Here is a 26,358-nt window from a genome sequence, read left to right on the forward strand (position 1 = left end):
ATGAAAATGGTTTAAAATAAAAAAAAAACAAAACAAATTCATCATATTTTCATGTTCTTTTCACCGTTTCTTCAACCTAACATCAATGGAAGCCATTTTTTCAAAGCTTGAAGTTTGACCATTGCATTTAAGCTTTTCCTTAATCGGGTTTTCATGAATTTTATGTTTTTGAGATCGTTGTAGCTTAATCTAGCTAGCCTAGAAACTATTTTGAAATACTGTTAAAATTTTGAAAACCAATCATTGATGTTCTTGAAGCTTTTTAGATGTTAATGCTTGAATTTGAAGCTTGGTGATGAAAAATGACACTTTTGTAAAGTGATTTTGAACAGTTTTCAAATTTAGGGACTAAATTGAAAGTATGTTAAATTTGGCATGGTTTTCTTGTAATATTTTAGTACTTGAGGGCTGAATAGGGATGGATATGAATTCGACATGTTATTTTAGGGCTTAATTGTAAAAAAAATGCTTGTTCCGATTTTAGAGACTAAATTGAACAAAATGTAAAACTTCAGGAAAATCATGAAAAATATTAATATGAGGTCATATGCATCAAATTGGATGTTTTACCATAAGAGGACTGATAAATTTAAATAACATTACTATATAGATCAAGAATTGGTAGATAATCGAGGAAAAGAGAAAATTACAAATTAGTCCCTGATACTACCATCTTTGTTGTTTGGCCTTGGTAAGTTCATACAGTATAGTTTTGTGTAATTTGTAATGCTTAAGTTGATTTTTTAATTATGGATATGTTTGAATATATATATTTTCAAGTAAGTTGTTACAATTTGATACAAGGTGAGAAAATGGATTAAATTGAAAAGTGTTATATTGTTATATGTGTCGAGCTCGAATGAATAAAGGAGAGGATACAATTGGCATGCCAATAGATTATTTCACGCATTGCACGGGATTGATATGTGATGAGATAATGTTATATGACATGATATTATACACTGAATATATCGAAATCCAGCATTTGTTGTAGATTACTGAGTTATACTTACAGTGATTCTGGCATATTTTTGGGGGAGGATGTGAGCCTACGGGCCGAGCACTCAGTGCCCAGGTGTGTTCTTGGTTGGGTTAGCTCAGTTGAGCATTCTTGCGTGTTTTGGGTGGATAACCGCGTATCTATATATGTTCATATAGTTCATCGGGATAAATCTTAATGGTTAAACGACATGAGGATGTGTATTTGATACTTGGTTATAATATTTTGGTGATTAACTTGTAAATGTGTTCATGTCTTCCGACTTTATATTTTGATTTGGTATTGAATAATCTTGTACGGTTTGAATGGTTATATGACTTACATATATGTAAGGATCTCACCCATTGACATGGTTGTGATGATAGGATTTTGTGTTAGTTAATTGCTCAATTAATTTATAAATGTTATATTAAGGTATTTTATATTATTTTTCTACCTATGAACTTACTAAGCTCAATTGAAGCTTACTCGATGTCGTTTTCATGTTTCCTTGTAGATTTTGTATTGTTGAACCCAGCGATTAGATAAGCCTAAAGATCACAATATCCAGTTGTCTTTTGGTAGACTTTGAAAACGTTATATTTTTGGTTTGGTGGCATGTAATAAATAGGAGTAACTTGTATATGTATACAAGTGTTCATTACAAGTGGTATGTTTTGTGCTTGTATAAAATTTGTATGCTTGTTAACTAATAATGTAGTTGATCATGGCTTGGTATGGATATTTGAATGCGGTATTGAGCTTGATATGTGATGGGATATATGTGATGGAATGAAATACATATAGATGAGTTATAATGTGATAGGGAATGCCTAAATAGGTAAAACTTTGGTTGGAGTTTGTTTTGGATGGCATGAAATAATATGTGCCAATATTTTGATGGCAAATATGTTAGTGAACATGCCTTGTTAAATGATTGTTAGTTGGTGAAAGTAATTATAGCATTTTGACACCTTATATGGCATTGTTTGGTTAAGTGTGAATTTGATAGTAAATGGAGTTGATCATTAGGTTTGAATGTTGTTTATGATGGTGTCTTATGGCATATTGGTTTGGCACATAGGATGGTGTTTTAAATTGTGTTCTGGTATGTTTTGATGTGTCTTGAATAGGGTAAATGAATGGTATTTGGTTTTCTTGTGACTTAAGATAGCAAATGGATGTGTAACTTGCAATTCAAGGTACATTAAGACACACACGGGTTACCACATGGGTTATTACACAGTCGTGTGTCACACATGGGTAAGTGACACGATCGTGTTCTCTATTTGATTTTGGTGATTTTAGGTACACACGGCCAAAGTCTGTTACACGACCTGGCGGCACAGCCGTGTGATCCTTTTATACATGGCATCAGTCTGTTGCACGGTTCAGGGACACGACTATGTGATACTGCACGGTATTGTTACTCCTGTTTACCCTTTTTATCTAAACTTTTGTAAAAGTTTTAGATTAGTCCTGAATTGTTTTCGAGTCGATTTAAGAGCCTCGTAAGCTTGATTGAGGCTCGATTTTGATTGTGAATAATATTTTAATTATGATATTGAATGCTTGAATGTTTATTTGTATCTTTAAGAAGAATTCGTGCTGGTTAAATGTTGTTAATTATCGTAACATCTTATAGTTCGGGTCCGATGATCGAACTAGGTATAAGGTGTTACATAAAGCCTTGGTATACATGTATGATTACTTTATTATTGATTAACATTAGATTGATATGGTTACTTAATTGATATGTATTGATATGTTATAAATTGGGTACATTATATGATTAATTATGTCTTAAAGCTTACCTTGATGTTGTGATTTCCAATGTTAGGTAAACTATAACAAGTTAATTAGTTTAATATGTTTTAATTGTAAATCGAGGTAAGTTTCTCATTTAAAAAACTATGAACTTACTAATCATTTGAAATGCTTACCCTATTATTGTCTTTTTCCTTGTAGATTGTCAACTTGAGGATCATCCAGAAGCTCACACTATCCCATTTTCAAACCGGTAGCTTTTCGATTGTTTAAAGTTCTTTTTGTGGCATGTACATAGGTGTCAATTTGTTACCTTAAAATAATTTTTTTGATTTAAAATTTGGTTAATGCTTATTTGTATATGTAATTTTGGTAATAGGTTATGTGTTATGAGTGATACTTATAATTGCATAATTAAGCATGAAATGATATGGTAAAATGATTATATGAAATGGTTTAAAAGCATGATTGTATAGGTGAAGTTTGAATAAGTTGAATTGATATGTTTTGGTGCCAAATTGTGGCATATTGGATTGGTTGAATTGAATTGGCTAAAATGCATTGTTTAGAATGTGTTTGAACATGTTTTATACAGGTTTGGAAGTGCACAAATGTACCAAAAGTGCAAATGGTCGAATTAACTTGAAATAGGTACCAAAAGGCCTATTTTATGCCAAAAATAGAGTCCACGTTGCAACGTCAAGCGAACTCCAAGTCTCAACACGACGAAGAACTCCGTCACCGTGACAAGGAAGCCATTCGACCAAGTCAGTGACTCACGTTGTGATGAGGAACCCCTCACGTTGTGGCTTCAAGCTAAAATTTTGAAAACCGTTGCAAATTGGTCCTTATTTAATTCTGGGTTGATTCTAGAGCATATGTAGGTTCATATAAAACTCGAGAAAGGTTGTATTGAGTGATTATGAATTAAAATTGCTATGATCGTATGATTTATGTTTAGAATGTTAATTGTTCGTGACTGCTCCGGCAACGATTGTAGCATCCTATAACTCAGACCCGAAAATTGGGTCAAGCGAAGGGTGTTACATTTGTTCTTACTGCCTCAAGATACAATATTGCAGGTTACATTAAATGCGCGAAATAAATGCTCTCAATGGCTAGAAACTCCCTCCAATGGCTCTAAACATCAATAATTCAATAAGAGGGTATAAATATCATTCAATGACACTCATATAAAGACAAGAAACAAGTTTACAAAGATTAAGAGCGAAAATCCAATCATTTCTCATTATTATTCTTATTTTCAGTTGTACACACTTGTGGGGTTACTTGTGATTTGTTCTTTCAAGTTTTCTATTGTATTGTGAGAGTGTTTAATTGTTGTATATCTACCTTCTAAAAGTGCCAATCCGTTCTCAATTTTATTTATCTTTTTTGTAAGGTTTTACTTAAGGTTTTTGGTAGAAAACCTTAAGGTAAGTGACATTATATTGCTTATTAAAAAGATAAAGAGTGTGAAGGTTAAAACATTTCCTTGAAAGGTTCAAATTAGTAAATTTGGAAAAATTCTTAATTGTGGTAAGCTAAAGTAATAGAGGTATGCAATTGGGGTCGAGCCATTATAAACTATTGTGTCCTTTTTTATTGCCATATTTGTATTAATTTTTTAATACACCAATTCACCCCTCTTCTTGGTGTATATTGAGCCTAATAGTTGACCAAAAAAAAACTTAAGCAAAGTTGGCTGACCTATCTTGTTTACCATACCTTTTCATTCAACTATTTTTAATTGAGAGGGACCAAACTTGTTATTATTCCATTTATCCAAAGGGTCCTAGGTCCTTTCTTACCCCTTCTAGATACATCTCTACTTATAACATCAGTTTTAGATGCCATTATTATAATAATTGTCGTTGTAGGTACTGTCTACAATAATTAATTCGCTCATACCTATAGTAACAGATCTTAACCTTCAATATAAGTATATCCAAGAGTTTGTTCCCTTGGTACAAGGAGTAATTATCAACTAAATTATCAAACATATAGCAACATCACTAACCGTTGGTAAAGAGTATGTATAGGGGTAATTATCAACCGAGTTTCTAAACATATATCAACGTTGCTAACCATTGGTAAATAATGCGAGTATAGATATACCGACGACTTTTTAAGCATCAATATAGCATGATGAACTTATTTAGACCTTCAACTTTACAAAAAAAATTATTTTAGCTCTTCAATTTTTTTCTAGCCATTTTTAACCCTTCAAATTATCGTGATTGTCATTTTAGTCAAAATGGATGAAAAATTTTAACTTATCGTTAAATATATGATATGGCGCCATGTATGAATAATAAACTAAATTAATTATGTTTAATTTATGTGTAAATTCCACCTATGAGAAAAAAATTGAGGCAAATAAATCTAAAATATAAAAACCTAATAAAATTAAGAAGAATAAAATTTCCTTAAACGATTATAGCAATCGGGTTAATAGAAAAGACACAAACAAAAAATCCTTTTGTTGGTCACTACTTAAACCGGATTATAATTTTGATTTAGTTGAACTTTGGGTCAAATTTTCTTAGATAATGAGATAATATTATCCTATTTTAAAGTTGGAGATAATTATAATTATAATTTTACATAAAATAATAATTAAAAGCATAAAATGCATTAGCAAAAAGGATTTTGCTCTGTAAAATATCCTGAACCTTTATTAATTCAAGTAAAGAGATGAGCTCTAGATCAAATGCATTATCTTCTTTGTCAGTAGAGTAAGGCTTTCTTTAGCCTTACTTTTCAAAGAGCAAGAAACAATGCTAAACAAATAATTTTTAGAGTTAGAAATGCTTTTGAAAAATGTTTTTAAACCTAAAAGCAAAAGCAGTTTAAGTTTATATCTCACAATTTCTAGAGCTTCGTTTACTCTATCTCAAAAAAAGAAATTAAGAAAAGCAAAAATCTATCACGACATGGATCAAGTTCTTGAATTTGATTATTATGTTTCTGGAAGTTCATCTTTTTATTTTCTTGCGGTTTAAGAGTTTCTTTAGTTTACTTTTCTTTTCCTGTCTAATCTTTTGTCACTTTGGCTTGTGTTTTCTGGATAGGTTAGTTTCTAAAACGACAGAGATTGCTGTTACAAAGACGTTTAGCATGTGTAGAACCGGGATGTGATATGGTTGATTTATTTATTTATTTATTTGTGTTTGTAGTCATCAATTTTCCAAGTTTGGAAGATTTTTCTTCTTTGGGTTTCTTTCTTTCTGGTTGATTGTATGCTCTGTTTTTTGTTACTCTTATTAGCAATTGCATGCCTCTGTTACTGGGTTTACAGTCAGCTTATTATATTGTGAAGCAACCGGAAGATCTGATGGACCAACAATTAGTATTGAATCTGGGTGGAAGATCTTAGAGGATATGACCATAAATGCTTATCAAACACAATAACAGGTGTTGGAAAAGATTCTGACTCAAAAATTACACACTGAATATCTTAACCAGTTCCTCAATGGGCATTCTGATAAGGAACATTTCAAAACCAAAGTACTAGTTGTGGATTATGTTAGTCCAAATCTCTGGTGACAAAAATCTCGAACACACAAACGGAACTCGAACAGAAAAAGAAGAAATAGGACAGGGCTCCAAGGAGTGTATCAAGCCACTATCTTTAAGGTTATATTCGCCTCCACCTATTTTCGGTGTGCAAATGAGTTTCAAGCAAATTAACCTCGAGAATACAATGAAGCCAATGACAATTTACGTTTTTCACTGACGAGAATAGTCCACTACGCACTGAATAATGTATAACAAGAAACTCAATTTCTACAAAGGATTTCTGTAGTAATACTTTTTAGAATAATCTAATAATATTAGAAAATGAAGGATCCGCCAAATTTTCACTTGACCTCACATAATTAATAATGATCACTCCATCTGAGATTAATTGTCGGACATAACTATGTCTTAAACCAATGTGTCTAGACTTTCCATTATATACTTGGCTACATGCCTTTGCTAGAGTAGCCTCACTATCACAACGGATAGAAATAGGTGAAATTGGTTTGGGTCATAAAGGTACATCATAAAGAAAATTTCTTAACTATTTTGCTTCTTTAGATGCAGTGACTAATGCAATAAATTCTACTGCCATGGTGGAATTAGTAATATATGTTTGTTTCTTGGAACCCCAAGAAATGGCTCTTCCACCAAGAATGAAGATCCATCAACTAGTAGATGCATGATCTTCCAAACTTGTAATCCAACTAGCATCCAAATACCCTTCTAAAACTGAAGGATATCCATTATAACACAATCCATAGTTAATAGTTTTCTTTAAGTACCTAAGTACTCTATTCAAATATTTTCAATGCAAACTACTTGGATTACTTGTGTACCTACTCAATTTTCCAACAGCATATGTAATATCTGGTCATGTACAAGTCATTATGTACATAAGACAACGAATTAGACTTGCATATTTCAATTGATCAATTTTCCTACCAGCATTAGATACTAATTTTATTTGAGGATCCATGGGTGTGGATGCTGGTATACAGTTGAAAAGATCAAACTTTTTAAGAACATGTTCAATGTAATGTGATTGTGATAAAGTTATAGTTCTTTCATCTTGGGTTATTTTAATCCCAAGAATAACATCTGCTACACCCATATCCTTCATAGCAAATTTGTTTGACAAGAATTTCTTTGTGTTTTCTATTTGTTCCAAATCCGTGCCAAAAATGAGCATGTCATCTACATATAAGCAAATTATGACACCTTTTCCATTTTTAAATTTGCTATATATGCACTTATCAGATTCATTTATTTTATAGCCATTAGCTAAAACAACCTTTTCAAACTTTTAGTGTCATTGTTTTGGTGCTTGTTTAAGCCCATATAAAGATTTAACAAGCTTACATACCTTATGCTCTTGTCCTGGAACAACAAATCATTATGTACACTTCCTCTTCCAATTCACCATTTAAAAATACAGTTTTAACATCCATTTGGTGAACAACCAACTTATATATAGATGTAAGTGATATTAAGAGTCTAATTGTAGCAATTCTTGCTACTAGAGCATAGGTATCAAAGTAATTAATACTTGTTTTTGTGTAAAACCTTTGGCTACTAACCTTGCTTTAAATTTATCAATGGTTCCATCTACCTTCATTTACTTTTTGAAGATCCATTTACAACCTATTGGTTTGGAACATGGTGGAAGATCAACTAAGATCCAAGTTTGATTTCCCATTATTGAATTCATCTCATCATTTATTGCTTCTTTCCAAAAAGCAGAGTCTTGAGATTTCATTGTCTCTTCAAATGTAATAGGATCATATTCCGTATTACAACAATAAGATATCTTATTGTATATACTTTGACATTTTCCTTCTACAAGAAACATAATGAAATCTGGTTCAAAATCTTTGACCTTTTAATCCTCTTACTTCTTCTTAATTCTTGATAAGATTCATCATTATTATCAATTTGTTCCAATGGAATCTCATTCTCATTTGAAGAATGAATAAATTGTTGTGGCTGTAATTGTCTTGATATAGAATTAAATTAGCATCTCTTGATTCAATAACAATATTAATTGAAATTGAATCATTTGGTACAATTACCATGAATCTATATGCCTTGCTATTATGTGCATATCCTATAAATATGCATTCAATTCCTCTTCACCTAACTTTTTACGTTTAGGTGTTGGAACTTTGACAATAGCTCTACAACCCCAACCTTCAAATAATTAAGGTTTGGTTTCCTTTTCTTCCATTGTTCATAGAGGGTTATTTTAGTTTCCTTATTAGGAACTCTATTCAATATATGACAAGTTGTTAGAACAACTTCTCCCCAAAAACCTTGTCCAAGACTTGAATATGATAACATTGAATTTACCATTTCAGTCAAGACTCTATTTTTCCTTTTAGCTACACCATTTTGTTGTGGTGTGTAAGGAGCTAAAACTTGATGGACAATTCCAGTGGATTCAAAATAACTTGGATTATAGTATTCTCCACCTCTATCCGATCTTAAGCACTTGATAAATTATTCACACTGAAGTTCAACTTCAGATTTATAAACTTTAAATTTATCAAGCGCTTCATCTTTTGAATGCAATAAATATACATAACAATATCTAGAACAATCATCAATAAATGTAACAAAATATTTCTTTCCACCTAATGTAGAAGTATTATGCATGTCACATAAATCACTATGTATCAAATCAAACAATTTTTTTCCTTTTAACCTTAGGGAAAGGGTTTCTTGTAATTTTAGTCAACATACATGTATTGCATTTTCAATATAATTATTAAAATAGGAATTAAATCTAACTTATACATGTCATTCAATTTTCTATAATTCAAATGGCCTAATCTATAATGTCATAAACAACAAGATTCAACCATATAAGCGGAACTAGTATTTTTATTCTTATTAATAATATTGAGTTTGAACATACTCTCATACATATACCCTTTCCCTACAAAAATTCCTCCTTTAGACAAAAAAACTTATTTGCCTCAAAAACAAGTTTGAAACCAAACTTATTCAACAGACTTCCAGACATTAAATTCTTCCTAACTTCTGGTACATAATATACATCATTTAAGGTCTAGAAGTGAATTGTAGTTCAACAGACCCTTTGCCTTTGATTGCTACAGTGGAAGAATTTCTCATGTACAAGACATTGTCATTTTCACATTGTGTGAACTTTGTAAACATGCTTTTGTATTTGCATACATGTTTGGTTGCTCTGGTATCAATCCACCATATATTATCATCTTGTGCCATATTAATTTCAAATATCATTGCAACGAACTTTTCATTATTATCAGCCTTAGAATATGATTTCTTCTTTAAAAATCGACATTCATTTTTGAAATGTCCCGACTTACCACAATGATAGCATGAGCCCTTTTGTTTCTTTTTGAACTTAGGTGCTCTGTCAGTTTGTTTGAACTTTCTCTTAAATGGTTTAGTAGTCTGTACTTCTTCCGTAACATGCACTTTGGCATTTTCAAAATTTAGGTTCTGATCTTGCTTTCGATATTCTTCTTCAATACGAAGATGATTTGCCAAAGCCTCAATAGATATTTCATCTTTCTTATGTTTTAGTCTTCTTTTAAAGTCTTTCCAAGATAGAGGAAGTTTGTCAATTATAGAGGATAAAACAATCAATTCATCCATTTTCATATCATATTGCTTGAATTGATTCAACATCTTTTCAATATCACGGAATTGTTCCATAACAGAACGACCATCAACCATTTGATAATTATTGAAACAACTAATAAGAAATTTCTTACTTGTAACATCTTCGGTCATGTATCTTGTCTCCAATTTATTCCATAATTCTTTAGTGGTGACCTGGTTTTGGTAGGTGTTGAACAAACCATCAGATAAACCATTCAATATGTGGCCCATACACATGTAATCAGCATTGTCCCATTTTTGTCTTTCTCGGGTTGCAACAACAGATTCGTTATCATTCTCTTCAAGTCTTGGAGTATCCAAAACATAAGCAATCTTCAAAGTTAATAATAAGAAGTGAATCTTTTTCTGCCATCGTCGAAAATTGGCATCATCAAACCGATCAAGTTTGACAAAGTTAGAAGCCAACTCCCTTAGTGTTCCACTTTCATGTGTTGTGGTAGTCATCATGAATTATAACCTTAAAATTGTTAGTCCAAATCTCCAGTGAGGAAAATCTTGAACACATGAACGGAACTCGAACAGAAAAAGAAGAAATAAGACAAGGCTCTAAGGCGTATATCAAGCCACTATCATTAAGGTTATATTCGCCCCCACCTATCTTCGGTGTGCAAATGAGTTCCAAGCAAATTAACCTCGAGGATACAATGAAGTCAATGACTATTTGCGTTTTGCACTGACGAGAATAGTCCACTACGCACTTAGTAATGTACAACAAGAAAATTAATTTCTACAAATGATTTCTGCAGTAATACTTTATAGAATAATCTAATAATATTAGAAAATGAAGGAAGAAAGGAAAGAAAGAATATTAGAATTTGTTGGTGCATTTTCCAAATGAAATCTCATTCCTATTTGTAGGAATTTTCATGTCTATTCATAGAGACATCTTTCAATAGGTGTCTTTTTGAATAATAATGTCTTTAAAAATAAACACATAATTATTTATTTAATATTATAACTATTTAAATAATATTATTTAAATAGTTATAATTCTTTTTCAAAAAATTAAATAACATAACTTTTGATTAATTGCACACATTCATTTATTAGAACACTATAAATATTTGAAAATATTCTAACAGATTATGAAGATATAAAACCTTACATAGAGCGAATTGCCAATGAAGAGCCATCAAATATCATTTTAGCTGAAACTGTCACTGCACTTACTAGAAGGTATGAACTCTGTTTCCTTTTGGTTGTTGGTGTTATTTAAATGAAGTAAGTTAACTGCCTTATCTTTGATCCAGCTCTGGCACCTCTGCGGGACAGCCAAAGCTGATGCCTTTAACATATAGTGAACTGGACCGAAGAACATACGGTAAATGCCTTATTTCGTCTGTCATAAACAAGTAGGTATCTCCAATTTTGTCTTGGCAATACATACTGCGGATATGGTAATAGATTAAAGCAGTTGGTTATTTAAAAGTACGATTTGTGGATGGATTAGACCAAGGGAAAAGGATGCAGCTATTATTTGTAAGACCCGAGATTAAGGCCCCATCTGGTTTGCCAATGAGATCTATCCTCACAAGCTATCTGATTAGCAAAAATTTCGAAAAGCATGAATCCAGTCTTCATACTAGTCGCATTGCAACAATTTTGTGCTCAGACAGCAAACAAAGCATGTATTGCCAAATGCTTTGCGCTCTACTACAAAGGAACGAGGTTGTATGCGTTGGTTCGGTTTTCGGATCTACACTCGTCCAAGCTATCAGGTTCTTTGAAGATTACTGGAAAGAGTTATGCTCTAACATAAGAAGAGGTCAACTTAGTGCCTGGATTTCTGATACTGGCTGCATAAACTCTTTGTCGATGATCCTCAACAAACCAAATCCAGAGCTGGCTGATTTGATAGAAGATATATGCAACGCAAAATCATGGGAAGGAATAATTAAAAAACTTTGGCCAGGGACAAAATGCATCGATGCTATTGGTACAGGCTCGATGGCTCAATATATTCCAATGCTTGAGTTCTACTGCGGAGGTCTCCCTCTGGTTTCAAAGTATTATGCTTCCTCTGAAGGCCTCTTGGGGATCAATCTTAAACCTTTAAGCAAGCCATGTGATACATGTTACACCCTTGTTCCCAATATGGCTTACTTTGAGTTTCTCCCTGTACATGAAAACAATGAAGAAGAGAGGAGCAAGAAGGAAGTAATTGAAGTTGTTGACCTCGTGAATGTGAAGCTTGGCCAGTGTTATGAGCTTGTTGTCACAACTTTTATAGGTATTGTTTTTTCGTTCTTCTCTTTCAATATACCCTTAATTTGTTCTACAGAGAAAGAATTCATTGTGATTAACCAAGCATCATAATGTTTTCTTATGTAAATCAATAATAGGATTATATAGATACAAAGTGGGGGACATACTCAAGGTAACTGGTTATCATAACAATGCCCCTCAGTTCCAATTTGTAAGACGGAAAGATGCATTTCTAAGCATTGATTCAGAGAAAACCGCTGAAGATGAATTGGCAGAAGGGATACTACAGGCAAAGCTCTTCGTTGGACAGTTCCAATTACAGTTGGTCGACTACACTAGTGCTGTTGACATATCCTTAATCCCAGGGCACTGTATATTATTTTGGGAGCTTAAGATGGAAGGAAGTAGTAAATCACCAGAGCTGAGTCCTAGTATAATAGAAGAAAGCTGCTACATTGTGGAACAGTCATTGAATTTTGTGTATAGAGCTAGCAGGATGGGCAATTTGATAGGGCCCCTGGAGATAAGGATGGTAAAGCATGGAACATTTGATGCATTGATGGACTTCAGTGTATCGAAAGGGTCTTCTGTTAGCCAATACAAAACACCTCGATGCATCAAACTTGAGGAAGCTTTGAAGAAATTGAATTCAAGGGTGGTGGGAAGGTATTTTAGCCAACAACTTCCTGGTTATAAGACATTGAAATGGAAACTAAACAAGAGTGTGATGCATGCAAGGAAAATAAATTCATTTGGTGACTGAACCTAGAGCTTTGTTTCGCTGTTGTGGGTAGGACTCCCAATCTCAATAATGGTTTGCTTCTAATCCTAATAAATTAAGCCGATTGAGTATTAACTTGATTGATATTGGCATTATCGTTAGTATAGAAGGACATGTGTTCGAGTGCGTTGAAATTTCAAATCGAGTCAAAAAAAAGAGACTTGAGTATGATAAATTTGAATCATTAATTAGGTCCCAAAATTATGATTTTAGAACTTATGTAAAATTTTAACCTTTTTTTATATATTTTTTAGAATTTTTATATATTTTTTAAAAATATAAATTTTGAATTTTTTTATAAATATTTTGAATTTTTTTGTTAAGAGAGTGACCAATTTACTTATTTTCAAAGTTGAAAGGACCAAAATGATATTTACACCAATCTGTTATTTGAATGGTTCTTATTTGAATTGTGAAATTCAACTCGACTCGAACTCGAAACCCGAATCTAGTTATTCGAGTTGAATCGAATGATTCAATCAAGCTGAAATTTAAATTTTTTTCGATTTTTTCAAATCGAATCGAATTTTACTCACCCTTAATTCACAGAGAAATTGAATAAAATAACCAAAATAATAAAAAGTAGAAATCACAGCTTCTATGGTGAGAATGAATCCATTATATAAACTCAATCCAAGGATAATTGGGGCTTCAAAAGTACACCATTTCACATCGATAAAATTGAGTCGTTAGCTGCTCTCCCTTAAAACAACCCTTTCATAAATGACTCCCATGTTGACGCCAAGTAGTCAAAGTTGTAATCTTCTAACAAACATATTATCAAATTTTCAGTTCAACTTCTAAAGTAAATACTAATAAGTTTAATGCAAAAGTTAAAATAATTGATGAATCGATGTTCTAAGAATCTTATTTATTGATGATCCCTACATCCAACTGGCTAGTGGTATTGTAGGTCATAATGCCAAATTACACCAATTTTAGAAGACATTCCACTCAAATTTTTATTTCTCAAAGCTTTAAAATATTTTACCCAATCAACATGAAGCTGTCGGCAATTAACAAATTCAACATTATTATCCTAATGATAAGCTGGTCCACTCCATTCTCTACCCCTTCACCAAATCCGTTTCTTTCTAGTTACCTACTGCAATCAAAGCACCTCTTTTCCGTCCACGCGGTTTTTGCCTATTTTTTCCCCCTAAATTATCTGGAAATAAGATTAAAAATTTAATCTTTGTCTTCCGCCCAGGCCGCTCCTTAGATTGTCTTACTCTTCGGATCTATTTTCGTCTGCTTCAATATAGAAGTAGGAACTTCCCCTCTTATCTATCTCTCCCTTTTTCTCTTTCTTTGTTTCTTCTTACAGGAACCCTAACTTCCCTGATTCTTTTTTTTTTCTAATAAAACTTGCGGTCGTGAAAACGGTGGTCTTATAGTCGATGATGGGTAAGTATTGTTTCATTACTTTAATTTTTGTTTTATGTTTTTTTTTTTTAATTCGATGAGAAACAGTTTGATGTTCTTTTTTTTCTTTTTTTTTGGTTTTTTGTTAAAGTTTCTGTCTTTGCGCTGAAATAGCTTTACTTTGCAACTTATTAGAGTCTAAAATAAGATAGCTGATTGCCTGTTTCTCTTGTTTATAAGTATGGTTATTGTCTCTGAACTTAACAAATTTCTTGAAAGTGCTTTTTTTAGTGTAGGAGATTGTAATTTCGTTGTGGGATTTTATGTCTGTAATGAAGAACGGTCAGTGCTGATTATTTGAGTTGTTTTATTTATCACCATTCTGAAGGACAAAGAATGTTCAATGTGTTTTTTTTAACTTGTGAATTAATTTACAATATTGTAAGTTAACTCATTGTTGGAAAGGAACTTTATGGTTATGGTAAAACTAAATGGAGTAGTTTTAGGATTCTGTTTATCATGAAAAACCCAAATTGTAGATCATCCATCAAGCTCCTAATGAAGGAGGTGTCTTGTTGTTCTCTTGCTGTTTAGCATTATCCTAATCTTTTTTCTTGTTGTCTATATATCAGATTACTTTTGTCCGAAGAGTTGAAATTGAGACAGTCAGAAAACTGATGAACTGAGCATCTTTTGTGACGAAAGGTTTAGCGAGGTTCTTATTTCTCCCTTGAGCAGGCTTAATCTGTTGTTCATTGCAAAAAGTTGTTTCCCTGACTCATGTTATAATTTTTTTTCCCTTTTTGCCCCCTAATCCCATAGGAATTGTCTTGTATATTTGGAAGGAAGGTGAACAATTCTTTTATGACCTTTTCTGCAAACTCTGAAAGCTTTTTCGGAATTGTGTAATCAGAAATATATACATTCTAGGCAGAAATGGGTACTTTTTGCTGCTGCTCATGTGGTGATGACTGTGAAGAATATGCTTATCCTAGCAATTCAATATATAGGCACTGCATCTGCCTAAGGTTCTTCTTCTATCAGCTATTCACTGGGGTATGTCTCTTCTTATCTTGTGGTTATCAGCACAAAAGCAACCTATTTTCATTTTTTTGCTGCTAATACATGCCATTAAATTTGTTAATACTGAAGGTATGTTATAAAGCAGATTGATGTCATTTTGTTAATTTCTTTGAGCCTCAATTTGCATGAAATTAACCTTTTCTTAAGAATGAAGTCTATAAAGCTTATTAATACTATCCTTGAGAGAATCTCTGAAATTCAGAAGTTCTTTATATGTTAAGTACTTAAATTAGCCTTATAAAGATTGTCTGCATACTGTGTTTCTCTTGAAAGGTAGGTACATTAGTTGAGTTGCTTTCACAATGTCATATAACCCATTTTATACCTAGGTTTAGTTTAATGAAACACTTTCGTAATTTTCCATTTCTTCTTTGATCTGCAGTATGGTGCTCTGTTTCACAGATTGGATGGGCGACCTGCATCCCAGATCCAAGGAGCTTCTCTGTCATCAACAACAACTGTTACTGCAATATCAGATAATTCAGCCATTGAAACTCATGTTACAATGTCCAGACCGGTCCCTTACGATGCTGAGCAAAGGTACTCTCGTTTGCAGCGTGATGGCTTGGTCTCTAGGCGTGATAAGTCTGTGACTCATTTTCAAGAAGAAACTCAACCACTAAGAAGAAATATAAGCAGTTCTGATGGAGAATCATTGGGTATTGGGAGGAAATGGAATGGAGTCGAGTTGGAAGACGACTCTAAGATTGTCCATCTTGAGTTATCAGAGAGGAGTTTGGCACCAAAAGTTGCACAAGGACCTAACTATATACAGCCTTCAGCAGAGGAAGAAGATGTCTGCCCTACTTGTCTTGATGGTAATTTTGCATCTATATGTCTTTAAAGAAGAAATCTGTTTTGTAGTTTTAAATTTTAATGATATGCTTGTTATTTTTCAAGATAGGCATGTGGTGATGATTTGATTGAAAAAGGAACTTCTTTTAGCATTTTTAAGTTGTGCTTATATTCATATGAGTGCTTATTTTCTTGCAGAATATACACCGGAAAATCCTAAAATCACAGCTCGCTGCTCACACCATTTTCATCTTGGTTGTATTTACGAATGGTTGGAAAGGAGTGAAAGTTGTCCAATATGTGGCAAGGTATGTATAGTAGGCCAAATTACTCCATCTAAAATGCAGATAGGTGCAGTCTCTGTTGTATGGTTTAGTCCAATGGGGTACTTGGGTAAATTCCATAATATTTTGAATGATAATAACTACCAAGATTGTCGATTGGTTTTTTCTGTTATCTTTAGAAAATCGAAAGCAAGCAACTTAGTTAAACATACAGTGTCATTTCTGTTCCAGAACCTTTGGGGTACATCTGATTTTAAGTGTCGTTGCAGGAGATGGAATTTTGTGAAAGCCCCTAAGGTCTGGTTGCATCTTGATTCAATGCAATGGAGCAAATACATATAGAGCGGCAGGTATTAATATGTATAAGCTCTCTGATCTTTATTGAAGAGGCACATCCTGTATAGAAGAGTTTGTCTTTATCCATCACTAGTAGTGCTACCTGGTAATTTCTTCCTACTCGGACTCGAATGATCATGACGTTACCTTCGATGTAAAAAGCTAATATAATAATTTGTGTGAAAGTTATAATACGTGGAATCAACTTGATGATGTGTAACAATAAATATGAGCTGGACTTTGTTACCTACTACGCTAAATATGCTAACGTTACAAAAGTACGAGCAGTAGTCTCGGGATAGAATAAAAGAATTTAAACCTCTTCTTGTTCTGATGATGAAAATCATTATGTTCAAGTTTCACATGATGTTGATTTGGAATCTGAGCCAACGGACATGGTTGATTTTGTGCATATAAATGAATGGATAAAATTAGATGTATGTGGTGCATGAGTTTTTGTCTACTAATCCGAGGGTTTTGTGTTTTATACAGATTTATGTAATAAGTTGGATAGTAGATTAGGATAATCCAAGATTCATATTTAAATAAATCCGGAGGACTTTGAGCTTGAATTTGAGGGAAGTTGATTATGTACCTACCATTCATTCATTTAGCAACCCAAGTACAATAATGGTGGTGGTTGACCAACTTGTAATAATGTCGTGGCAACTGCTAGGAGCAGAGATTCTCATTTCTACAAGATTATCTTGAACACTGTAAGACTTTAATTTCATTACAGCTGGTACATAGTAATAGGAAATGGGGTTTATGAGATGAGACCTTTCGGTGCTCCATCTCTCTTCACATATAGAACGACTCTGGACTTCTACCTAATTAGGTTGGACAAAGAGCGGACCAACTTGTCTGTTGATTTGAACGCACGCAGGGAGCATGTGGCAATGGCAACCACCCAACCCAACCTTGGTAGGTTTAAGGTATGATGCTGCCGCCTCCCAATTTGCGTGTATTATTTAATATATCATTCATGAATATGGTTCTATCTTGATAAATAAATAAATAAAATTATGGTTTATTTATTCCAACAAGCTAAATCTAATTCATTTGCGTTATTAACAATTTCATTTATCATCTATGTTTTTATTTATTCATAATATAATTATTTATATTTTATTATTTTATAAATGTGTTTTTGGTTTGTTTTAAATTTATTTGTTTATTGTTCACGAATTGATTTTTAATTATTTATAAACATGTTTGTTTAATTTGAATGATCAAAACATATATAATTTCAAATGAATGAATATAACCATAATTTTGAAATTTTTGCCGAACACAAATCTAATACAAACAAGCTTATAAATAAATAAAGATTCGAATGAAAAGAGAAATGAAGGATGAACATGCAAAGCAAATCCTGTATCTTTATCCAGCTATCCTCCCTCAGTTGGGACGTCTGCTTGACCTTAGAAGTCTGCTTTTACCTCTAATTGTACCTTATACCTATATGCCTGTTAAGATAGCCATGATTGTAGACTATTAACTGGTTCCTTGTAATAGATTTGATGATACAGTATGTATATTGTCCCGGAAAGGAAACAAGCCAAGTGACCAGCTTACGGAAGCATATACGGAGCCTATACTCTTCATCGCATCTAGCTCTGGAGCTTCCTCCTAGAGAAATTCCAGTATGCAAACCATGGGAAATACTTCAGTTGTACTGATCAACAACCAGTATGCACCTAGATCAGCCATAGGCCTTGTCAAATGAACAAGCAAACCCCTGCCTTCTGTTAGGGATGGCTTCAGTAAGACTGAACCTGGTCCAACAAGCTGTGCCGGAGCCTTGCCCAGTTTCATGTGAGAAGACAAAAAAATAGGAAAAACAATTTATCTCCGACATCTGTAGAGAACACAAGAACTTTTAATTACCAGCAAAGGGAACAATACAAATCCATGTTACAATACACGATGGCTACAAAACTTTTTTACACTGAAATGAGGATTTGGATCATAACAAACTTTGAACAGAGTGGACAACCACATCTTTTTCCACACCATCATGTTTCAGCTGGGAAGATATAAAAACGAAAACAAAAAATTGCAGAGATTCTTTATTTCAAGAATAGCTAGAATTTAATGAAATGAGACATGGCCACACTGCTTTCTTTGAACAGATCCTTCACATTCTTTGCTCAATGTTATCCAATATTTTCACTCCATGGCCGACTTCAATTCCCAGTACTTTTAACAGTATGAGAAAACTTCCCTGGGACAAAACGTGATTTGTGATTCATTGTATGATAATGAACCTATGACCAGCTCAAAAGCATAAAATATCCATGAAATCTAACCTCAAAACATAATTTCAGTCTCTAAATGTTTAGACCATTATGATCTTTGAGCCAAAATCAATTCGGAATGATTTTGAGGAGTTCAATATCAAACAGTAGAGTCTTATCTATAAGCCCTTGGTTCCTTAGCACAAAATCCAAAGCTCGTTGACCCTGCGGAAGGCACCAAAAACAGTCATCATATGAACAAAAGAATACAACATAATGGATCAAAGACTTGAATTTTACCGAGAAGGTTGTTGGTTTGGGGCCACTTTTGTTGAAGTCATTGTCGGGATATCCCAATTCTGGTGGAACTATGATCCTGCATCACTGTGAAGTAAACTGTGAAATTTGCATATGATATTATCGCAGAAAAGAAATTACTTAATCCTTGTTTTCATTTCATGATAAAAAAGTATCACGCATCTGCATCAACAAGTTAAAGAAGTTTTATAGCTCGGACCACAAAAAATTCTTAGCTTTGATTTAGCAAAGGCAGCGAAATGCACTTGAAACCATTGATCAATAATCCATCTTTTATTTGACACACTTAATGTCGGTAGCCACAGGACACAAGATTACAAAAACAAGATTATATGCATTAGAAAAGCAGAACAAGCACCTTCTAACACCACCCAGAGCCATTCCTGTAATTGCTTCTTCGAATGCTGGAATCACCTGAATAATTGATAATGAGAAAATCTTATTTTGAAGGTTTCATCTTTATATTTGTATCTCAATCTAATATTGTACTTTGGATGTGGCTTATAAATTTAAAAAGGAGGAAAAAGTACTAATTGAGAGACCTTAGACAATCATAAATCCTTAAAACTAAATTATTTGCTTAGATCACAAAAACAAGAAAAAGGTGAATTAGAACTATATTATCTTTAACATTCATGAGTTGTATGGAGAACACTATTATCTGATTCAGCAAAACCAACTACTCACTTCTTGGGATCCAAGTCTAAATTTGAAGAAGTCTTTGTCATCTCCCTGCATGTTTTAAACCCAGATAATATCATGAAATAATCAACTAATTTAAAATGACATTCAGAATTAGGATGGGAAGCATTATGTACCACAAAGGAACCGCCTTTGGTCTTGTTTCGAGCTTCAAATATGCGGCCATAATACCCTATAGTGTAGCCATCCCAATCAACCTACAGTATATAGTTCGTAGCCCATAAACTGCTTGAAATAGCTTAGGCAAAAATAACAATAACAATAATAGTTCCGCACTAAATTTGAAGGTATTAAGTTTTGACATAAACATTTGAAAATTGATGCTTACCACAACTGTATCTCCCATCTTCGGTGTAGGGCCATCCCCCACCCGCAAGTCCTACATTCTCATTGGAATTTTTATCAAGATAAGAACATATGCACCAATTAAAAACTAAAATTAATATTGAATGGGATTATTTCCGTAGCAAAATGACCTTGTACTGAAGACCTGATACTGTTTCAGTGTAATCTGGATACCGCATTTTGGTCTTCCCATAATCCTTTCCCCTAAGTGCTGGCACTGTGCTCGAAATTCCAACAATTTGGGTTAGCAAATGAAATGCATAAAATTGGAAATCAAATGGAATGAATTACTAAGCTAAAAGAAAAAGAAAAATACTATCAGTAAATCCAGAAGAGGCAGCCATTGCCATCTCAATTTCTCCGTTGGAAGAATTATAGAGAGCAGGAGCGACTAATCCAACCGCTCCAATTACCATAATTTTCCTTCGCTGGATCCGCTGAGATGGTGGCTGCTGCTGCTGGAGTTGCACAGAAAGGCATGCTATTGGTCTCTGAAATCAAAGAAGATACATTATGGTTGGGGTTGGATTGGGTGGTCAATAGAAGAAATTAATTATGAGGAAATTGAGGGAGGAGATGACGTACCCTAGTAGAAGCTCTTGCAGTTGCAGAGGATAAGGTAAGGGATTGGGGCAGAAATCCAGTTGCTGAAATTGACGCCATCAAACTAAGTATTCAGTTCCGTAACGAAAGCAGGAAAGGAAAGGCGGTGAGACTTTGACGGAGAAAGAAAGAAAGTGTGTCTACTTAAAGTGTACGCAGGAAGATAACGGCCTCAGCTTTTTGTGTCATTCCTTCTACGGCTGTATGCCCGCTCTTATAATATTTATCCTTTGGATTTTATGGGACACTGGGCTGGGCCGCCGCCGGTTTCAAATGTTTTTAGCATGCTGCCAGGTCTATTTTTATATATATATATATTTTCAGCCATCAAAATCGAAAATCAAACAACATTCATGGTTATCCATATTAAAAAATAATATTTTTTAAAAATGTTGTACAAAAGTTACTGATTTTTTTTTTTAAATCCAAATCCTAAATTTATTATAAATATCAATAACCGAAGCGAACTATAATGAATGGTTAAAAAAACTGAAAATTTCAATCCAATTCAATTCAACTCACCTCGAATTTTAGATTCATTTGTGGAATTCTTTTACTCAAACTTAAACTTTAAATAATTATGGTTGAGTTCTTAAAATATTAAAATTATATTAATCAAGTCTTTTCATCAACTTAATTGTCAATTTAAGATTGGGTTATGATGGGCGATGTAATGCAGTGCGTTTAGCTTACTTTTGATCTCACACTACAGTATCTAATCTCACCGCCACCGTTGTTTTTACATTAACTGTAGATAAACACACCGCCTATCGAAACCCACCTTAAGTATTAAATAGTAGTTCAGATTTGATTTGAAGTATATTTAAAATACATAAATTAAATTGTAAACATGTTAGTATCTACGTGGGTAATTTGAATTTGATATGTTAAAAAACAGACTAGCAATGAACCTTAAAAGAATCGTATTCTTAACAAGCCAATTTTAAGTTACCCACATGATTAAGTACAAGTGTTTATAACTTAGGTTCGCAAATTTCAAAATTTAAATATGTTCCGCATCAATTTCGAGCTGTCATTTAACGTTTAAACTAATAACTATAAATAACTCGTTTAAAAATGACGTCAGTAAAATTAACCCATTTTATAATTAAATTTCCAAAATACCAAAAAAGAAAATATAGGTCAACCATTGGAATAAACAAAAACAAAAACAGTACGGTAACATATTCTCCATTTATTCATTTTTTTATTTTTTTTTTATTTTTGAAAAACTTCACCAAGGAAAAAAAAATTTTGACCATAAACGATAGAAGTTGACCAAAAAATCACAAATATTTTGGCAAGTTTGATTACGATTGATTTTCACACCTAAGATTTCTATTACCTTATCCTTTTTAAGGTTTCCTGTTGCTTTAGAACCACATCTGCAACTACATTGATCAGCAGGAGCCATAAAACAAAAGCACAAAACAAAAGTTCCATTAAACAAACACTCGGTGCTTCATATTACATAATATTCAACGTCTCGCATAACGCTCGCCCACCAACTTTCTTTTACAGCAGGAACCAACTCCAGCTTGTTTTTTTATTGTGTTTGCAGTGACAGCAAATCTAAGAAATCACAAATTTAAGAGTGTTTGCCTTCTCTTGCAATGTGTCGAGAAGGCTGTCAAAGCTCTTCTTGAAAGACTCCACTCCCTCGTCTTCCAGCTGTGAACCGACTTTGCCCCAGTCAATCCCCAACTTCTCAAGTGCACTATAGATGCCTTCAGCTTCAGACACGTTTGCGTCAATCGTCCTTGAAACTGTGCCATGGTCTATGAAGGCTTGGAGTGCTTGGTCAGGCATGGTTGAGACCTGCAAACAGCACCAAAATGACAGAAATGATTATGGGATTATTCATCAACTCATTTTGAAAACTTCATTCAGCAAGAAGATAGCTCACCGTGTCAGGTCCAATGAGAGGAGCAACATATAGGGTGTCAGGGTAGGCAGGGTTCTTGACACTAGTTGAAGCCCAGAGCAACCTCTGTTTCTTGGCACCCTTCTTCACCAAAGCCTCCCATCTTGGACCGGAGAATTTCTTCTGGTAGAGCCTATATGCCAGAGCTGCTTGTGCTACAGCAGCCTAAAAAATAGTAAACATATCATGGTGTAAGCAAATTTTGACGTGTAATTCAGTAAATATTTGAATGTACAAATGTGTATTGCAGTTTAGTTACCTTTCCTCGGAGATCAAGGGCTTCTGGTGTTCCAATCATTTCAAGCATTTTGTCAATGAGGGTGTCTACCCTACTGACAAAGAAGGAAGCTACACTAGTAACCCTGGAGAGATCACTCAACCCAGAATCCTCAAGGCCGTCCAAGTAAGCATCAATGACAGCCTCGTATCTAGCAAGCGAAAATATGAGCTGTACATACACATAAGAAATGAAAATTAAGATTAGAACATAAAAAGAAACATATATAGTACGGTGTAAAGGCAATATATCACCACCATTATCTACAACTTCAGTGGAACAAGCCCAGAACTATAATGACCCACTCAAAAACTTTGCTGATTGGGTAAAAATGGTTCTTGAGTTATAGCCAATGGCTCATCAAAAGCAGTAATTGCTAAAACAAGTATTAACAGTAAAAACTCGTAAGAACGTTTAAGAAACAAATGAGTGTAGCAAAAGACCATATCTTCTACTTCAAGTTAAGCCAGGAAATCAGAAATAACATACAGTGACGTTCACACTTATGCCATTCGCAATAACTTCCTTGATTGAAGGAATGCATGGTGCTGTTGCAGGGATCTTAATGTACACATTGGGACGATCAACCACTTCATGAAGATATTTGGCTGCCTCAATGGTCCCATTAGTATCATCAGCAAGTCTGGGAGAAACCTCAACAGAAACATAACCATCACCTCCATCTGTTTGGTCATAGATTGGCTCAAAAAGTTTGCAGGCATCTTGGATGTCCTTCACCACCAACTCCCAATAAGCACTTTCGATATCTTTTCCTGATTGCACAAGTTCCCTGCAAATTCCAGTATTTTCAAAAGACACGAGTATTCAAAAGACCAGAAAACACAAGTCTCGATTACAATAACCAACCAACTCAGATGAGCATGCCTTAGTTTTTCTCTAGTTTATATTTTCATTTTTCTTTGAGCTGTGGAAATGTATTTAGGGTATACCATGATCTATGCTACTCACCGTAACAATTAAAACGATGGGGTCAATAAGAATACCTGAATTGATCATTGTAAGCATTTGATGAAGATATAGCTTTCTGGAAAATCTGCAATAACACAATCAAAATTGTTAATAGGGGACTAAAATAGACAAATATCACAAAGTAAAACTACAGAGAAAAAGAAACATAGTTAGGGTATTTACCGCTGGGTTGCTAGTTACACCTCTAACCCCACTTGCAATCAGTGGCAGCAAATCGGTCACTGGCCTGCAAAGGTTGTCATACCATGGACTCTGCCCTTCTTTTTCATACAGATCATGCAAAGTAGTCCTCTTCACTGAACTACCGTTTCCATCAGCAAGAGAACACCTGACACTGCCATAAGAAAACCCAGTTGGAATCAAAGAATTGACAAAACTAATAGGGCAAAGTAGCATGCAAGCAACTAAAATGAACAGGAATGCACAATGGTGATGATAAATTGATAAATAAGAATCAAAGCAAACTCATTTCTACATCAAATGAGGAAATGGAATCAAAATAGCCGCTTGCATAAAAAACAAGCACTGTTTACATCAGGCAAGAGAGAGAGAAAGGAAAGAAAACCCGGAAATCAAACTGAGAAAGGGCGTTGACATAAAGCAAAAAAAAAAAAAAAACTTACACCAAGGAGCCCCTGAAAGGGTGGGTGTTTATCGAGGACAAGCTAGAAGATGAAACCAGCTTAGAGCTGAAACCAGGCCTGGTAGGGAACCCAACGAAGCATTTAAGCGATGAAGAAGATCTGGGTTTGAAAGATGATGAAAGAGAAGCGACTGGGTTGGGGTTAGAGAGCTTGGAAATGGTAGCCATAGAGAAAGATCAAAAGATCACGGGCTGAACAGAGCGGAGTTTGGTGAAGGAGGCTCTGAAAAAAATAAAAAGTAATTGATGCTGAAAACAGAAACGGAAGGAGGGTGGCGTTGGAATTTTAGATATATACGAGGTGGGGTTGGAGGGTTGTTGTAAAGAAGTGCACCTCACCTAACATATAATAATATATGTTAAGTAAATTTTTTATGTGTTATAATCATACTTAAAATAAAATTATTATCAATACATGAATAGTAGAATGAACGGTCAAAATTATGGGTTTAGAATAAAATTATAATTTAGTTCATCGGGTACTCTTTGTCCCTTTGGTAAAGGGAAGAGTCATAGTATTTGGTAACAATTAGAGACGATGAAAATCGAGAACCCTGCACTCTCGGTTGAAGAAAAATAACTCTTCAAGAGTACGAAAAAGGTCAAGCAAGCGAGCCCTTACCAAGAAGGTAATGCAAGCAAGATGGTGTCATACAAGGACATATTCTTAGGAGAGGAATTTGGGAACTATGAGTAGTTCTTTCAGGAAAATGATATGGTCGAGATGTAAGATGATGATGATGATGATGAACAACAAGGTCGTATCTTAATTAACTTAGAAAACAAATTATGGCAAATTATGTTTTTGTTAATCTGAACTCGAGACTCTTTTCGTACACAAGTTTCCCATTTCCATATATTCGCTCTAACCATTGAGATATCTTAATCAGCTTAGAAAACAATTTATGGCAACATAAGATAAGCCCATTTTGATTCCAACAAATGTGGCTTGATCATCCGAGTTCTCTAATGAATTCGATAGTTTCTAGAAAGGTTTTGATCTCTCGTTGGTTGATACTATTGAGACCTTTACAAGATTCTTTAGAGAATGGAACAAAACTACTTTTGGGAAATTGTTAACGATAATTTCTTGAGCTAAAAGAGCAATAGCCTCAACACCAAGTGATTATCTATTGGGTCTTCACAAACTCGAGTAGCGAAATATCAGAAATTACTAAAACAAGAAGAAACCATCTCGACACTAAATTCATGAGTCAACTAGATTGTAGAAGAAGAATGGAGTACAATATTTTTTCACCTTACCACGATGGTGAGACAGAACCACATGAAATTATTGGACTCAGGGATTCGATCGATAGTTGGATCATAGATTAAATAGGAATTGAGGCAATAGTCCAAGAATATTTCACTAATATTTTCCAATCCTCAAGTGAGTCCACGACTTTGAAGCCCAATGATCTATCTTCCAGTTAGCTCAAACTATCTAAAAAGTAATTGGTAGTTGTTGTGTGTTGATATCTGTAACACCCCTTACCCGAGACCGTTTCCGGAGTCGAGCACGAGGCA

At 33.9% G+C, this 26,358-nt stretch overlaps 3 protein-coding genes and 1 pseudogene across 6 annotated transcripts; 2 read left to right on the forward strand and 2 right to left on the reverse strand.

The window, feature by feature from the left end:
- The first annotated feature begins 5,682 nt into the window (after positions 1–5,682).
- On the forward strand, positions 5,683–12,908 carry LOC105780376 (indole-3-acetic acid-amido synthetase GH3.17-like; annotated as a pseudogene).
- A 1,076-nt stretch (positions 12,909–13,984) lies between these two features.
- On the forward strand, positions 13,985–17,132 carry LOC105779701 (E3 ubiquitin-protein ligase At3g02290). Of its 4 annotated transcripts, XM_052629309.1 has the most exons (7): positions 13,985–14,333; positions 14,924–15,006; positions 15,114–15,140; positions 15,222–15,347; positions 15,757–16,192; positions 16,368–16,477; positions 16,723–17,132. In XM_052629309.1, the coding sequence occupies exons 4-7, from the start codon at positions 15,228–15,230 to the stop codon at positions 16,747–16,749; spliced, it is 693 nt and encodes a 230-aa protein (XP_052485269.1). In that variant the 5' UTR covers positions 13,985–14,333; positions 14,924–15,006; positions 15,114–15,140; positions 15,222–15,227; the 3' UTR covers positions 16,750–17,132. The 4 variants fall into 4 exon arrangements, with proteins under 4 accessions (XP_052485269.1, XP_052485267.1, XP_052485266.1 ...); XM_052629307.1 differs by lacking the exon at positions 15,114–15,140 and having other exon boundaries at positions 15,205–15,347; XM_052629306.1 differs by having other exon boundaries at positions 13,986–14,333; positions 15,114–15,347.
- A 1,519-nt stretch (positions 17,133–18,651) lies between these two features.
- Positions 18,652–21,201, reverse strand: LOC105779700 (peptidyl-prolyl cis-trans isomerase FKBP19, chloroplastic). The gene is made up of 10 exons (XM_012603581.2): positions 20,980–21,201; positions 20,711–20,885; positions 20,526–20,611; positions 20,378–20,428; positions 20,166–20,246; positions 20,035–20,079; positions 19,706–19,761; positions 19,330–19,405; positions 19,102–19,254; positions 18,652–19,016 (listed from the first exon to the last, which is right to left on the reverse strand). The coding sequence occupies exons 1-9, from the start codon at positions 21,055–21,057 to the stop codon at positions 19,159–19,161; spliced, it is 744 nt and encodes a 247-aa protein (XP_012459035.1). The 5' UTR covers positions 21,058–21,201; the 3' UTR covers positions 18,652–19,016; positions 19,102–19,158.
- A 1,209-nt stretch (positions 21,202–22,410) lies between these two features.
- LOC105779913 (uncharacterized) lies at positions 22,411–25,111 on the reverse strand. The gene is made up of 7 exons (XM_012603911.2): positions 24,812–25,111; positions 24,351–24,522; positions 24,203–24,252; positions 23,688–23,988; positions 23,181–23,369; positions 22,904–23,086; positions 22,411–22,815 (listed from the first exon to the last, which is right to left on the reverse strand). Exons 1-7 carry the CDS (start codon positions 24,997–24,999, stop codon positions 22,570–22,572), a joined length of 1,329 nt encoding a protein of 442 aa, XP_012459365.1. The 5' UTR covers positions 25,000–25,111; the 3' UTR covers positions 22,411–22,569.
- Positions 25,112–26,358: the final 1,247 nt, after the last annotated feature.

This window comes from Gossypium raimondii, chromosome 4 (genome assembly GCF_025698545.1).
Source record: "Gossypium raimondii isolate GPD5lz chromosome 4, ASM2569854v1, whole genome shotgun sequence".
In the NCBI taxonomy this organism is placed as follows: domain Eukaryota; kingdom Viridiplantae; phylum Streptophyta; class Magnoliopsida; order Malvales; family Malvaceae; genus Gossypium; species Gossypium raimondii.